The sequence below is a fragment of the Pecten maximus genome, chromosome 10 (genome assembly GCF_902652985.1).
Source record: "Pecten maximus chromosome 10, xPecMax1.1, whole genome shotgun sequence".
Lineage (NCBI taxonomy): Eukaryota > Metazoa > Mollusca > Bivalvia > Pectinida > Pectinidae > Pecten > Pecten maximus.
In genome coordinates this window covers 43578586-43594851 of record NC_047024.1, presented here as the reverse complement: position 1 = coordinate 43594851, position 16266 = coordinate 43578586, and the positions used below count along the sequence as shown (strand labels likewise).

The 16266-nt window shown below is 35.0% G+C and overlaps 1 protein-coding gene across 3 annotated transcripts in view; it reads right to left on the bottom strand.

Moving 5' to 3' along the window:
• Window positions 1–12800, bottom strand: part of LOC117336008 (paired box protein Pax-6-like) — a 52146-nt gene extending 39346 nt beyond the window's left edge. Inside the window, exons 1-3 of one of the 3 annotated variants that reach the window (XM_033896327.1) lie at window positions 12378–12800; window positions 6068–6217; window positions 2549–2635 (exon numbers count right to left, since the gene is read on the bottom strand). In XM_033896327.1, coding sequence (XP_033752218.1) covers window positions 2549–2635; window positions 6068–6107 — 127 coding nt within the window. In that variant the 5' untranslated portion in view covers window positions 6108–6217; window positions 12378–12800. Of the gene's footprint in view, window positions 1–2548; window positions 2636–6067; window positions 6218–6665; window positions 7092–12377 lie in introns of those variants that run through there. The other 2 variants (XM_033896329.1, XM_033896328.1) reach the window with 2 other exon arrangements.
• Between the last annotated feature and the right edge of the window lie 3466 nt (window positions 12801–16266).

The window sequence follows — 16266 nt, the reverse complement described above, 5'->3', positions numbered from 1 at the left end:
GTGTTGTTATAACGAGGTCCCCTATATATATTATCGAGTGATGTTATAACGAGATCCCCTATATATATTATCGAGTGGTGTTATAGCGAGGTTCACTATATATATTATCGAGTGTTGTTATAACGAGGTTTACTATATATATTATCGAGTGGTGTTATAACGAGGTTCACTATATATATTATCGAGTGGTGTTATAACGAGGTTTCCCCTATATATATTATCGAGTGGTGTTATAACGAGGTTCACTATATATATTATCGAGTGGTGTTATAACGAGGTTTCCCCTATATATATTATCGAGTGTTGTTATAACGAGGTTTCCTATATATATTATCGAGTGTTGTTATAACGAGGTTTACTATATATATTATCGAGTGTTGTTATAACGAGGTTCACTATATATATTATCGAGTGATGTTATAACGAGATCCCCTATATATATTATCGAGTGGTGTTATAACGAGGTTTACTATATATAATATCGAGTTGTGTTATAACGAGGTTTACTATATATATTATCGAGTGTTGTTATAACGAGGTTCACTATATATATTATCGAGTGGTGTTATAACGAGGTTTCCCCTATATATATTATCGAGTGGTGTTATAACGAGGTTCACTATATATATTATCGAGTTGTGTTATAACGAGGTTCACTATATATATTATCGAGTGGTGTTATAACGAGGTCCCCTATATATATTATCGAGTGGTGTTATAACGAGGTTTACTATATATATTATCGAATGGTGTTATAGCGAGGTTCACTATATATATTATCGAGTGGTGTTATAACGAGGTCCCCTATATATATTATCGAGTTGTGTTATAACGAGGTTCACTATATATATTATCGAGTGTTGTTATAACGAGGTTTACTATATATATTATCGAGTGGTGTTATAACGAGGTTCACTATATATATTATCGAGTGTTGTTATAACGAGGTTTTCCCTATATATATTATCGAGTGGTGTTATAACGAGGTTTACTATATATATTATCGAGTGGTGTTATAACGAGGTTCACTATGTTTATTATCGAGCGGTGTTAAACCAGCTTTCACTATAAATAAAAAAATATGTACATTACTGACGTTTGGTTAAATGTTTAGATATATTTGTCCTAACGGGATGTTATATAAATTTCGGTGAGCGGGTTTGAGTTAATTTAAGATTTGTTGATCATTTGTTAATGTAACATAAATCATTAAACACTGAGCTTTGAATTCGACGTATCAATGTCTGTGTGTGTTATCCATGTTTAGATACTAATCCCCGACTTTCAGGCCGGATGTTTCTGGTAAACACATTTTTAGTGACGATGTCCTCATCTCTCTGACACCAATCTATGAAAACGCATGTTTTACCTTTTTAATTATTAATTAAAAAACCATTCTAACCCGATATATAATACCAAGCGCATTTAGAGATGAAATTGTACAAACGGGCATGTTACATAACACTGATACATGTTATAGTATGTACCATTCTGATGGCAGATCGCCATATAATCCCTTTAGTATTTATGTCATAGGACCATATGTACGCAATTTTTGCGTCTGTATCTAGTTTTTTTCCGCGACTGGCGACCCAGACGGTCTCGTTCCCACTTCCGCTGTCATTCCGTGATCCGTGCTGACGGTGTTGACACCTTAAAGACCAATACCCGTTGAAATCCTAATGGTTTAATATATCGCTACAATTGGCAGCTCGGACTCCTTGATATAAAATTACATTTCTCTTATAATAACGGATTCCAGAACGATCAATTTCTTAAATGTTGAATTTCAGGTGTTGCTACCATTATTAAGACTCTTGATTGCATGTTTTAAAATGTAGATTTCCATGATTGACTGACAACACCCTAATAAAATAGTTGAAGAAATTGGCATACATGCGAATTAGCCGTCGTGCTCCTTCGTCAGAGAAGCTCCCAACAAGCAATTACAGTTCTGATTTCTGTTCTGGCTTGAGAGGCGCTACTCCGAGGAACTGCCGGAGATCTCGGATCAATGAACGGTCTGGTTATCATACAATACTCAGTCTGGTCGATACACTGATACAACTCATCGGCGATTTATTTTATTGGAGTAGAGCACAGAGGACCATTAAAGAGGCCCGTGACAAGGATATTTGAATACGTTACATCCATCCCGCGTGTAGATATCGGCGATAACTCGGAGGCCCTAATCCCCGGTAACCGTAATTAAGACTCTATATGTTGTGTCGGTCTGATATTATATCTAAACAAAGAAAACGACACTAAATCGTTCTGTGAGTGGCTATTCACGATAATATGGCTTATAATAATGGAATAGAAAAAGAAGAAAATGTCATCATTTTGAATCATTATTAGCAATTAAAGTTGCACAAACAAGACAAACTATCAATCTGTGCCCGCCATATGTTCATACGGTCCCCCATTGTAGTAAAGGTGTGGGACATGGTGGGGGAGCTCAGTGTTCTACGCTTTAAATATGATATTATCCCCCATGTTAATTGTGTGCAGCAATAGGGATGTGTTTGAAAGTGAAAGGAAACTTTACCTCGTTTCGTCCGGTGCTTCTTGCTCCCGTTGGTGGCGCCATTACTTGCACTTCCGGGACTACCAACAGAGCCCACTGATTCGTCGTCTGGAAAGCAAAACAAAATAATTCTTTTCAAATGATACTTCCGGTTTGGCTTAGAGAATAAACAACATGCTATTCTTGAGATTTTTAAATTACAGCTATCGTCGACAATATAACTGATTGTTTCAATATCCATTAAATATTAAATATTGTGTATATATTTACCTATTACGGAAATGACGTCAGTCGAGAACTTTTAACTACTCTCTTTATCTCAAACTACATATTTTTACCGGCTCCAGGTGATTTTCTGATAGTATCGTTCGTTTGGAGATCAACTTTAATGATATCAATTATATTTTTTAATTGAAATGAAAAAAAAATATGAGCTTTAGGTCACACTCTTAGTAAAGCTTGGCTTTTCTAAACGCTTAGAAGTATGAACTCAGCATAGTCGAACACCTTGTCTTATCTGACAATTATAAAAGTTACCAGCAATATACTCTTTTACATAATTGATGTAATATCCTGACAATATGAACATTTCAGTTTGCTCGTCATTGTGTCGGATTAGAAAGGTTCCACTCTGAGTAAAGCTGATTGGCACAGTGTACTTAACTTATTACAGTCATTTGTCAGGGACCTGCTGTGTACAGTTGATGAACTCCTTACAATTAATTAAAAAAACATGCGGTATATATTGGATTTCAGACCATTTAGGAGGCTTTTATTTCCTCACCATATTGAAATCACCATGGATGTCATGGCTCTACCCATCCTATACCCACATCAGTATTGACGTTTCGACAGCTGACATTTAGTGTCCGTGGACATGCTGAATATGGTACCGTAAACCAAACTCTGTTATATCGCCGGAATCATCAGTTATATCGGTTATGTAGTGTTTGTTGTTGATAAAAACATCTATATCTCGGATGTCATGTGTAGATATCAAAACATTGAATGATTAATTTATAACAAATATACCAGGAAGGGGAAAACAGTCGCTTTCATTTTAAAGGGACTGAATGAATTAATTATTCCGATATCATTTGAATAATTTAAAAATATTTTACTTCTTAAAAATAATTTCATATTTGAATGATGTTATCTTGAACAATATATAAAATCCATTTTTAATTTTAAAATGTCATGTTGCACTGTGTGAGACACTAAGGAAGAGCCGTTAAGTTATATTTTGACAGATTCATTTTATTCATTTCGCTTCATGAAAGAGAAATTTCTTTGACCTTTGACCCTTAAGCAAATTATAACAGACACCTTGTCAGATAAGTTGGTGTAAACATCGGTATTTCCGCTTGCCGTACATAGAAACTACGCTTTCAACATTAGCATGTTCTGTCGACGGTTGCCTGTGACAAGTTCTCCTTTTTGTCATAACTACAATGTTTTAATCCATTAGAAGTTGGTAAGATTAATTGTAGTGGTCAGATAGGGGTTTTATTCTTCTAAATAAACTTCGTATTGGTCATTAAACCGTGTTGCTTACCTGACGATTCGTGTTAAGTTGACTTTTATAAATTCTCAAGTCGTAAAAATTCCGACTTTAAGAGTATGCGTTTAATCATTTAACATGATGTGCCCCGTTTATGACAAAGTGTTATAATGTCATTTGAGTAGATTTTCACACTCAATAGACATTAAATACTAAAGGAAGCTTCAGAACGCGATGAAAGCCGGTCCATTTTTATAAAACATGCATATATAATTTTAATTAGCTTTATATGGACAGGTATAAACAGGACTGCAATTAAAACTCCGAAAGGTGCAGTTATATGTCACCGTAAAATCACTTTTCATATTCTCGAAATCGCGGTATTGAAATTCAGATTCTGGATGTTAAGAAAGATTTGTATAGAAATGTTTTGTTTTGTAAATATATTTCAAACTTTATATTTGTAATAAAAACCCGCTATAATTTCCTTTCAGATGTTTATTTATTTATTGCAGAAACTTACGCCATAATTTTGAAATGATATATGAATCCAGATCATTTGCAACTGGATAATATGGAATTGAAAATGAAAACCACAAACGTATTTCTCTCAATACATCGAGTCCATCCTAATGCAAACCTCTGCTATGTTTGCTGCCAAGGACGCAGAGATATTTCGATACTGGAACCGTTTGCTTTAAGACTAGGAGATTTAGTGATAATTATGCCGGTCTTAGGGGTGATGATAATCGGACTGCATACAGAAATATAAAGGCACCAAATTCTACACCAGCTTCATCTAAGTCAGCTAAATATCAAAAATATAGTTTTAAAGTTTCATTCGAACACATACATATATTTTTACAAGCCTTAAGTTGCACTAATTAGTTGTATTCTATTGTTGAACAATTCGAATGTGCAAATAAACGATCAGCAGAAGACATTTTAACTAAAATTTCCGGTAGTATAGTGGTTAAGCTAAGCATGCTGTGTGCGGTAAACCCAGTGTGTCAATGTGGGATTTTTGACCAAGGATTCAGGCATGTCTGCTTGTTTCTAGATTTGTTCCACTGCAATCTGTTTAGAGCCCTAAAGAGGAGATGTGCAGCAGTATTTGTGGTCCAATTTTCTCCCTCTCCTAGAAGATTGTATCTCACTCTGATTTATCACCCGTACAAGATGAGACGGATGAAACTTAACGATCGACAAATAGTTGATATTCATTACACTTTCGACACATACACCAGTTGAGGCTTAAGGCAATTTGAAATAATTCTGTGCTTGTTCGTAGCTGATGCATATCGAGGGAGCATCTGTGCTGGGTCCCCTCTTGGTCACTTCTCGCTACGACATGATAAGCCGGTAAATGGGACGTTTTCATCAACGAACAAAACATCAATACCACAACTCGACAGCCGGATCGCGAAACTCTACATCGAAAAATCCCCGAGTAAATCCAACCATATTGCTCAGAACGACGGATTTTCTTCCATTTTCTCATTTATATTTTACCAAATAGCCAAAATTGTCAAATAATCTCGACAAGAAAAATAGCTAGGGATTTAGTACCAAAAGTGTCAGGCATACCAAACGCGTCGATTTGTTTTCATATTTCAATATTTGTTAAACGATATCAAAAGGGTGATATTTTATCGTTTTATTATTTTTACCGATTTAGTTTTCAGAATTATCGAACGCAATATATATTCACGAAATGTTTTACTTAATTCATTAAAAATATTATATACTTACTTTTGTATAATAAATTAATAATCCATCTGGATATGTTAACAATATGACAAAAATGTCCAGTATTTACCTAAATGAACCTTATTATATTTTTTTCTGCTCAAAGGTATCACCAATTTTGTTCTCAGTTGTTGCAAAACTTTGATTTTAAATCCCAGAATTAATAAAGTTTTATTAAAGTTAAACACTTCTTTCTTGAAAAATTGGAAAAACAATGATGACTAAAAGACCCCATTAAGGTGATTAGATAGGTATTTAAGAGCGTACTAATTAATACTTTAAAGACCCACCTTTGGACGGCATCACTTTCTCTTCCAGTGTTGTTGTCATAAGTTCACTTCTTCTTGTAACTTCCACATACAAAAAGTTAATCACGGAAAAACTTCACTCAAAATATCCTCAGATCCAAACAATGCCGATTTCCGTCTTTTCTTTACAACCTGAAATCACAACACAAACTCACGTTTTACATGTAAACAAATAAACATGTTTTTTTTTCGTGTAGCTATCTCGTTAGAACACCTCACCCAGTCAATATCAATTTTTTTTTTTTATGAATTAACGATGGTTATCGAGATGACCCAGCTGTCCTAATTGTCCAAAAGAAGCTGTTTTCAAAGCACAATAATACTATCTGACCATTAGAGGATCCGAAATGGCACTTTCGTATGTTGTGTATTAGCGTTTAATCCCAGGGACGTGGACCATTTTTGGGACAAGTGAATCAAGGGTGTAATTAGCAGTGTGTTACGAGGTACTTACGGCGATTCGTTAGAGCTCATTGGGGACCGACAACTATAGTGCAGAGTAAACACTTCCAGAGATGTTTAATAATACCATAAATACGATCTGGTTGGACAAAACAGAGGTTTATATGATATTGTTTACCTTACTCATCCTTGTAAATGTCCAGGTGTGCGTGACTTGCCATGATTTTGGGCCCTAAAAAGGGCGGCACTGGAAAAGTCCCACACATACACAATTTCACACGAAAAAAATATAACACAATGAAAGAGATGATAGGATGATCACAGAAACAGATTCCAAATCCTTTCGAAACTCGTTTGAAACTTAATTCGCACGGATCATCGTCTGTGAGATGACATAAACAAAGATCAGCTGGTCCTCTACAGCGAAGTCACCACGAATTACAGCACACGTGTGTACATTTCCAAGGGTTTATGCTAATAATTTGTATATTTTCTTTAGTGACACATGGCCAACTCCCGGCTGAAACATAACGCGTGTATATACACTTTACCTACAAAAACCGTGAATTGTATCATCTTATTGGTCCACCGCTCGACTTTACGTACGTATATATATATATATATATATATATAAACTGCCATATAATATTGGACATGTATGAATTTCCACTATGGGTGGCATATACACCTCAAGTACTGAACGCTTACTGCTGTTACGACAAAGTCAGGCACAGAGCGACTATTGGCTGGGAATTCGCCCGAGCACTCGCCCGGAACAGTCAATCACGATCAACACAGTAGTGAGTACCCCGGCAATCCCCGGCCGAGTCCGCCTCACCGACACTGCTCTCTCGCATGACAGCCCAAGTTCATGGGGACATTTTTTACACAGATAGGACGAACAATATGAGGCGAAACAAATATACTCAGACACTTGTTATTATCTGTGACTCCGTGCTGTTTTAACAGCAGGTAACAGGCATCAGTTTCATACGATAGCTATCTTGATAATTTTATCATGATAAGCTCATAGGAAAAGAAGCGAAAAACCAACTTTGCATTTGTGTGGTCAGTGGCAAGAGAAAATGCACGTAACCTGGGTTGGTAATTCAGGTTATTTTCAATAATGTAATATCATAACTGAAAGTCTTGCTGTTTATCTTATTCTTTTTTAATATAAACAATACTTGGGCTACATTTATAGTACATATATAGACAAATTTGTTGTTTGCCGCCAGGTGGCGGTGAAGTAAAGCGATAATAATACCCGACGCAAGTGAAATACAGCGCGAATTCTGAACATAATTATCTCCCATTAAACGTACAGGGCTGAAACGAGTGAGATTTGCATGTCTATGATGCATTCACACACGTACAGGAGGAGGGATACTATGGGTATAGATCCCCCGGACTAGTCCAATGGAGCCCTGTCACCACGGCACCCTGGACACAGCGCAACTACGAAAATGTTTAATGGATACGACAGCAATAATATCAGTATTTTACTTTTATAAACTCAATGTGTATCAATATTTAACCCGATTAAGACAGACACTATATCTAAATAGTGGTTCTAAAAAGTCTCGGAACCTGGAACAAAACGAAGGTGAACCATGGTGTTGGATGGGTCACAGACTACCGACAGCAGTGTTAAACTTGTATTTTAAGAGAAAGTAATTTATTTGCGAATTCCTTGTCGAGTTTAACTATCCAGCTGAAGTATGAAAAGGCTATATTGTAGCTTTTCGTTTCGGAGGATCCTCTCGAGTCTAATATTGCGCCGAATAGACTAAGCTCTTTCCCTTTGAACTTTGAACTTCAACTAGAAGATATTAACTTTCTGAAAAGGATGAAACTCATTCTTCTATCAAAATACACCTCGCGCGCCTTTGTTACGAAAACTTTATTACATTTTATTGCGAAATTTCTAGTCATGTTTGTGAGCTGATGGAACAGAGAAATCACTTTAACTCGCCTTTCTTCAACGGAAGCTGTTCATAACTCCAGTAGGGATAAAACGGTCTGTACTTAATTTCCTGTTGGAATCGGCTACACCTGATCATTGTGGCCTACTGAGAGATTTCCATAAATATCCCGGGAACTATTCCTGGTGTCACGTGCTTATTTTAATCATTAGCGTAATTAGCGTGAGGCTTAAACAACAATTATAATTTTGTCGACTTAAATATAAAGAAATGATAAAAAGTATAAAAAAAAAAAATGCGCTGTAGATGTTTGTTCCCTGTGTTTTGATAATGAAAAGCAATGCTGTAGCATTTGTTGTTTATTTACGTATTGTGTAAATACCATTAAAACATCATCAAGTGCTTTGTTAGAAATTTTCATCAAGCTAAGTTAACTAATATAAGCCACTAAAACGGGTTCCCGTTTCATATTGGTGTATCTCGAATACAGCCACTTTGAATTTAAGAAAAACTTGGGTTTGACGGATTTTTTTTTTTGGCCGTGTTTGCTGTAATGACAAAGATGGCGGCTATCTTATGTTGCAGGCTTTTCATGTAGATGAATAGATTGACTTCAACCTCCATACATTATACAACATTACAACACATTGGAGAACGTGATCGTTTTAACTTTTTAATGAAACATAGCTTTCAATCTAAAGGAGCAGATTTCTCTATTCTTACGAGTTTTGTTTAAATGTTGTAATCTTACAAAATCCGAGAACACAGGTTTTTTTATATGTAATCTAGGGGATACAGGTACTCGGAACACCTCGGCTGGAACACAACAACTAAATTATTAGGCAAGGCGGCTTCGGACAATGGAAGACGCGAGCTGGACAAATAGGACTGACCACGCCTGCGGTCAGTTGTTATGACATCACACAATCAGGAGATGCGATCAGAAAACCTATCGTTTTCTATTAGACTGATGACCGTAGGTGTCATTGTGCAGGTGTATTTTAATTACAGGTGTGGCTATTTCCCCGGACGGTGTGAGGATGTTCCGGAGCAGTCTTTGTAGAGATGTTTATTTTTACTCAAGGCTACATGGCTAACACCTCAACATTCTATCAACTATCGTGTCACGGGGAGAAGGCACGTAATGTTTGGATTATTTATACTGGCATGTTATAAAGATAAATTCCAGGTACATCTGTTGTCAGACAGAGTTTTTGATGCTACATTAGATTAAATAAACACATCTTTAAACATGTTCGATGACACCCCTGTTTTAGGATACATTGTGAAAGATTTTAATATCTCAATATTGTAACTATAGAATAATATCTCAATATTGTAACTATAGAATAATATGACGGCTTGACACTTAATAAAGATTTTGATATCTCAATATTGTAATTATAGAATAATATGACGGCTTGACACTTAATAAAGATTTTAATATCTCAATATTGTAACTATAGAATAATATGACGGCTTGACACTTAATAAGTATGTGTCATTCCATACTAATTTTTCGGTTTGAAATTTCATTTATGAAAATAATTTCGAAATTTCTACTTATATTGAAACAGTATTCTATTAGAATTATTTAAAATAATATTATAGAAAATTAAAATAAAAACAAATCCAGTTCGTTTGTTTATGACTTTAAAAAATATATATCATTCAAAAATATGGATTACAATCGACCGGATTCAAATTTGATTTTTAAAAATATGAATTTCAACTGACAAGGTTAATGCGACATTTGCAAAGTTACACATATATATAAATTATATATATAAAAAACAGCAGATACTGGGTTATAGAATGGTATTAATAAATTGTATTGATGTATTTATAAATCCCTGAAATGGTAGGCACGAATAATGTACAGCATGAAATTTATATTTTACAAAAAAGTTTTGGCATGGAATAATTATCTATTGTTGCCTTGCAGAACAAAATGTATCAGAATGTTCATTTCTGTGCTCAGAAGTGTTTATCAAATCCTAAAATAAACTGATTTCCTAATAAAGTAACGAGCGAGAGCCAAGATTACTACACCTCGAGTGCTCTTGACCGTACTTAGCGAAAAGTAAATTATAACTTAACATTTTTACAAGAGACTTTTAAGCTCAATTAATACCGAATACCGAGGGGATTAAGTGCGGATTATCTCTCACAACTGCCTCACACCGGGAGCCGTAACTAAATACCTATATCAATATTAACAAGGCAGATTTCTGTGTTGACATCAAACACATGTATCTCCCAACATATATACTACATGTGTACAAATCTTATTTGGAATTTTGATTTCGTAAAATAATCAATTTTGTTTCTTTGAAAATAATATCTGTGTTTACCGATATTTATTGTTATTTATTTATATTCATATGTTTTTGTTATTTAATAAAACATAAAAAATGTCGTTTTATAAATTATTCTCCATAAAAAAATATAAATGTTTTCATTTTCCAAAGTGTTCACACAAAGAAATTACAATAATTTTGATGGTTTTTTAATGTACAATATTTAAGTTAGTTTTAGAATACATATCTATAGTTTCTGTATCATTTAAAATTGTAAAATAAATTTATTGACAAAAATTAACTTAATAATTCAGTGATAGATAGACTGTTTTGTTTTAAACTCTATAAACTGACATAGACTTTACCGTTACAGCGGCGTCCCCCGGGGTGGGGATTCTGGTTTTTATGAGATCTGGGGTAACGTTGATAACGGATCATAAACGACTGTTAGGGCCTTCTGGTATCCAGACAAAATCGTATATCTACCCGCCAGTAATGATTTCATTGTAATCTTGTAATGATCTCTGGATGAAAGCGATGATAGGCATATATTTCATATGTACAGGTACGTATATAATTCACTATCGGCAATAAACATGATTTCTCTAATACCAGTAGATAAGCTATGAAGCTTAAGGCTGACACGTACAGGTAGTCTGGTCGACATGTCGATATGCACGGTATCATATACATGCGATGTACAGGTGTGTGTGGTATATTTGTTTACTTTAAACAAAGTTGTTTTATTTTCCTTAGCATATCACTATCGCCATCCAAATTTAACACATTTATTTTTTCTATATGTGTGCAAGTCATTTTTATGTTTACCTAAGTATATAAATTGTATATTATAAATAAGTCGCGGTATCATAATTATGCTCTTGTTTTAAACTGTGGAGTATAAATCATGTTTCCGTACATTTTTGACACTTACCTGGTTTAAAATAGGCCTATATATTATCTCCTACATGTTTAAGCAAGGAGGAAAATAAGACAGCATGACAGAAAAATACGACTTGTCATTTGTTGTCGTTTTCCGCTATGGCGTATAGCTATGTACAGTCAATTGATAAGTCGGACAGTTGGACTATTACGGAGCTTTACAACCGAGGGAGGCCGAAATACACACCTCCCCCGGGGAAGATGACCGGGGAGGAATCTGTCACGACACTCCCCTCACATATGGAACACAAAGATTATCTCCACAGAGAGCTGGACCGTAAGAGGATTTGACAGTAGGACGAGATCAGGGATATCTTTTCCAGATTGTTTATATTTTTACGTCCATAACGATGTTTGACCTAACATTGACAACAGACCGTGGAGCAGTTTTGTTTCTTTCATTTCTCCAGTGCATTGTGTGTTGTTTGCAGTGTTATTGGAAACCTGATATCACTTGTGTTATATTAAAAAAATAAATGGAAACTCCTTGTATGTAATTTCTGTAAGGGGCAATTCTGTATACTGCAAGGTCATATTAAATACAACTCCCTAATTGCAAGTTATCAACCTACATTCTATGTTTTGTGTGTGGAAATATTTGGAATGACATACTTATCTTATAACTGAACTACTATATATTTGTAGTAAAACAAAGGTAAATGACATATGTAATCTCGTGTTTATACAGCGATGTGTGGATGTTGGAATACCCAGCTGACTCACCTTGACAAAGCTGATAACAACCCAGGTTCTCTGATGAAGAAATGAAGTTTTTATGTCTTGCATGAACGGAGATTGTCAAAAATTAATCCTTTAGCGGTGCGGAAGGGAGTTACTCTCAGACGAGTAGACTCTAGTGAAAATGATGGATTCCACTTGGCAGTTTTCACTCACACGTGTATTTGTTGTGACGTATGCAAGTTTAACCTGTACTGTCACAAATTCCCACCTGGAAAGTGCAAATATGTTTCCTCAAGCCTAAAATATATTTTTCGTGCAACTTTTGCCACTTAAGTTCACTCGCTTGGCTTGCAAGATACGCATGAAGATTCCAAAATCACTGACCATTAACGTCGTCGAAATGCGGGCTGACTGTGGACGGCCACTGATTTCCAGGACCATCGAGTTTTCCACTAGTTTGTTATATTATAACGCTTCATTTAAAACTTGCACCTCGTCTGCGATTTTCGTTTTAACCATGAAAGAGCACATGTTTATTAAATCAGCTTAACAGGCGTGGCTACAGCCATACGTAAGCCAATCAGGTCCTGCGCTATGTTCTGATGCGCCTCACCGCCTGCGAATACCCCGCTTGACTTTTTATTGGATTCTGAACCATACACAAAGCTCGCCCCGAGAAATGGTAACCGAACCATTGCTTTAATGATACTTTTATTTACATATGGGCGGTCTCATGAAAACCCTTTAAAACATTGTAAGCTGACGAGGGATGAGAGATTGATAAAAAAATACACGGGGACCAATCGGCGTCGTGGTTTTGTTTGAGCTCGGCTGTCCGTCATAGTGTGGACTTTGACAGTAAAACATGCCACAGCCGACGATAAGAAAACCTACATCTTTAAACTCCGTGTTACGTCCTAACCTCTCGTTCCTTGTATTGTTCTACCAAAGTTGTGCATGACTTCAACACGTGCTTAAGGAACCTGCAATATCGACAGGTAAAATAACGAACGTCATCAAGGTAATCGTCATATTCTGTTGATGCAGTTTCTTTACGTAATGGTATGGTTTGCTTTTCATGAAAATATTTGTTTTTCGGATAATGACTATCGGTTAATTGAAATCTGAAAAATCTCTTATTGAATTGTTTAGGATTTTCTGAAACCATATAGAATATTCTTCATGAATATACCATATTGGTTGTAATATTTTGTTATTGGCTGAAATTCTAATGTTACAACGAATTATCCATAGATAATCAGTTTCTTCATGGGGAAGTAGAAAATAATGATAGTAGATTTGTTGAAAATTACAAATGCTCTCAACTTTAGATTATATATCACCATACATTTTAAAATTTAACTGCTAAAATAGGTTATCGATGAAATATCATTTTTACCTTGAAAAATATAATATATTTTATTGATCGTTTACATTATAGTTCATTACAATAAATTTCTGATGTAAATGAAAGCCGTTTGTGTTATTTATCATGCGATTAAAAATTTTCGATTTTATTTCAAATTAGATGAGAAACAGAGAGTTGGATAAAGAATGATATTGACTGCAGCCCTAACGAGAGCTTGATAAAACCGGATTAACAATTGCTATTAGGCCGAGATGAGATTTAAACCAACACATAAATCAGACACTCGTGCCTGCATCACTGGCCCCTTGTCAACCCGGGGACATTCAAAGATAAATTCACTTTCCATTCTTGACGACAGACCGTGCCTGCATGCCTATTTCTTCGTTCACGTCTTTCCCGCGTGCGCGAGAGAGCAACCCGTCTTTAAACCCCTTCGTATGACCCAATCTTAATCTCACAACCTCTGCCTTGATCTTAGTGGAAAAGTCAATTTTAGGACAGCTTGCGATTACAAATCTTACATCTGAAAAGAAAAGACGTTCCACGAGATCATACGCCAAGCCGATGGCGAATTTCGTGTGTCTTCTGGATTTCGAAATTAAAGTATGGAACCCGAGCCGCTATGTCCGGAAAAATTGACATTCTAAATTATCTAAATATAATTTGACATGTGCCTATAATATTTTTTGTGTAACCGAGTAAGACGGCATTGTTTACGTTGACACATATAAGATAAAATTTCTTCCTTACATCACTCTAACAGATATATCGTCTAACAATTTTATCATGTTCTCCGAAAAACATGTTTGCGTAAATTGAAATATCAAAACCAGCAAAGAAAATAAGAAGTTGCGTCTTGTTACTAGATCCTGTTTGAGTTGAGGGAGGATTGTAAATTTCGGGATGTTTTTTGTTATATTTAACTGAATATTTAACAGGTTGGTTGTATCTTTATAATTAATTCATGAAAATGACAGACGTGAGGTAAACATGTATTACTTGATAAAGAAATATATTTTAGAATTAGTTATTTCGGATACCTATTGTTATAAAAGAATAATAAAATGTTATTAACGTAGTAATAATCTTATTGTATATTTCAATTCTATCACAATTTCATTTATGAAATAAAATGTATTTCAAACACATTTCTATGTAAATTATCTAGATATGGTGTTACGTAAATATTTGGGATTTTTTCTTTCCTTATTTTAAATCTGAAGTATGGAAAACAAATAAATTTTAATTTTAAACAACTTATTTTATTGCATACATGCTAAACTACGAGAGCATCAAAACAATCTGAAATATAGGGAATGTATCATTTTGATCTATCTACCGTCTGTCGCCTTTTCTGTCGTGTAGACATGTTTGATGTTGCCATAGATATTAATTTCAATTCATTGAATATAATTCTTATTATTTTTTATCGTCCTGGAAACATTTATAGTTATAAAAAGATTTGCGAATCCTGATTTGGAAAGAAAACAAATTATATAAATTTGAGGAAAATCGCTTGGAATAATGAGAATGGATAATCAAAGTAAACTCGAAAGAGTCTTCACAAAATTAGCATATGATGAATTCATAAATTACATTTTCTAGCTCTCACACTGATTACTTGTAATGAAAATGTTGTATCCATTTATCAAAATTGACCATCAATTGGTGGTCAGTTCCGGTCATGTCTGTGTCTCAAGTGTCTGGACACTGCTATTGATTTGTCCATTCTGTCCAAACAGTCGAGTTGTTACCATCAACAGCGAGACGGCTCGCCACTTAAGTCTCTAGCAAACCAAAACCGTCAACATGTAAATATCATATACGTGCCATTTCAAAATTACATCATATTGATGATTTTAAATTTTTCATTTTCCTCTCAAAGTTTTTAAGCACAAATTGTTAAGCTGTAATTCAACATGTAAAATTATGTGCAGAAAACATCCCCACACGAGTGTGTTCTGAGAGGGCTACTAACCACATGCAGATTATGAATACGCCGGATGTGCGATTTTTTAGCCTAAGGCGTTAGAGCTCTGGGAAAAATCACCAGTAAATGAGATTAAGTAGGGAATAACGAGCTTGCTGTGTCCTGGTGGCGAGACACAATCTGAACGTTGTATATTCTCTTTCAAACAGTCAAACAGCTCTCAAAGTAATATAGAGGGGGGCTAATATAATCTTATTTTCTCCAGAAACTCAAGCCAGAGGAGGAGAGTATGACGTCTAGCGGATGAATCTAGGATTTATCCGTGTAAACAATTATCCGAAGGAATTTATCTCGGTTTCTGCTCACGGTACCTAATTCATTACTAAGCTGGATTACAAACCGTGCAAACATTGTCTTCACTGTTGTAGCCTTCCTGGACATAAATCTCCGCAAATTTGTCTGACAGGTTTTAATATTATGAATCTAGTAATCCCAATTTTCAGACTCACTTCATGTCATCCTCAAAAATTTGATTACACACAATAATAAATAACGATTCATTTAGTGAATAGTACAAATCAGGATGACTGGAGTCACATCTTAACACCTCTAAATGTATACAGCATAATTCT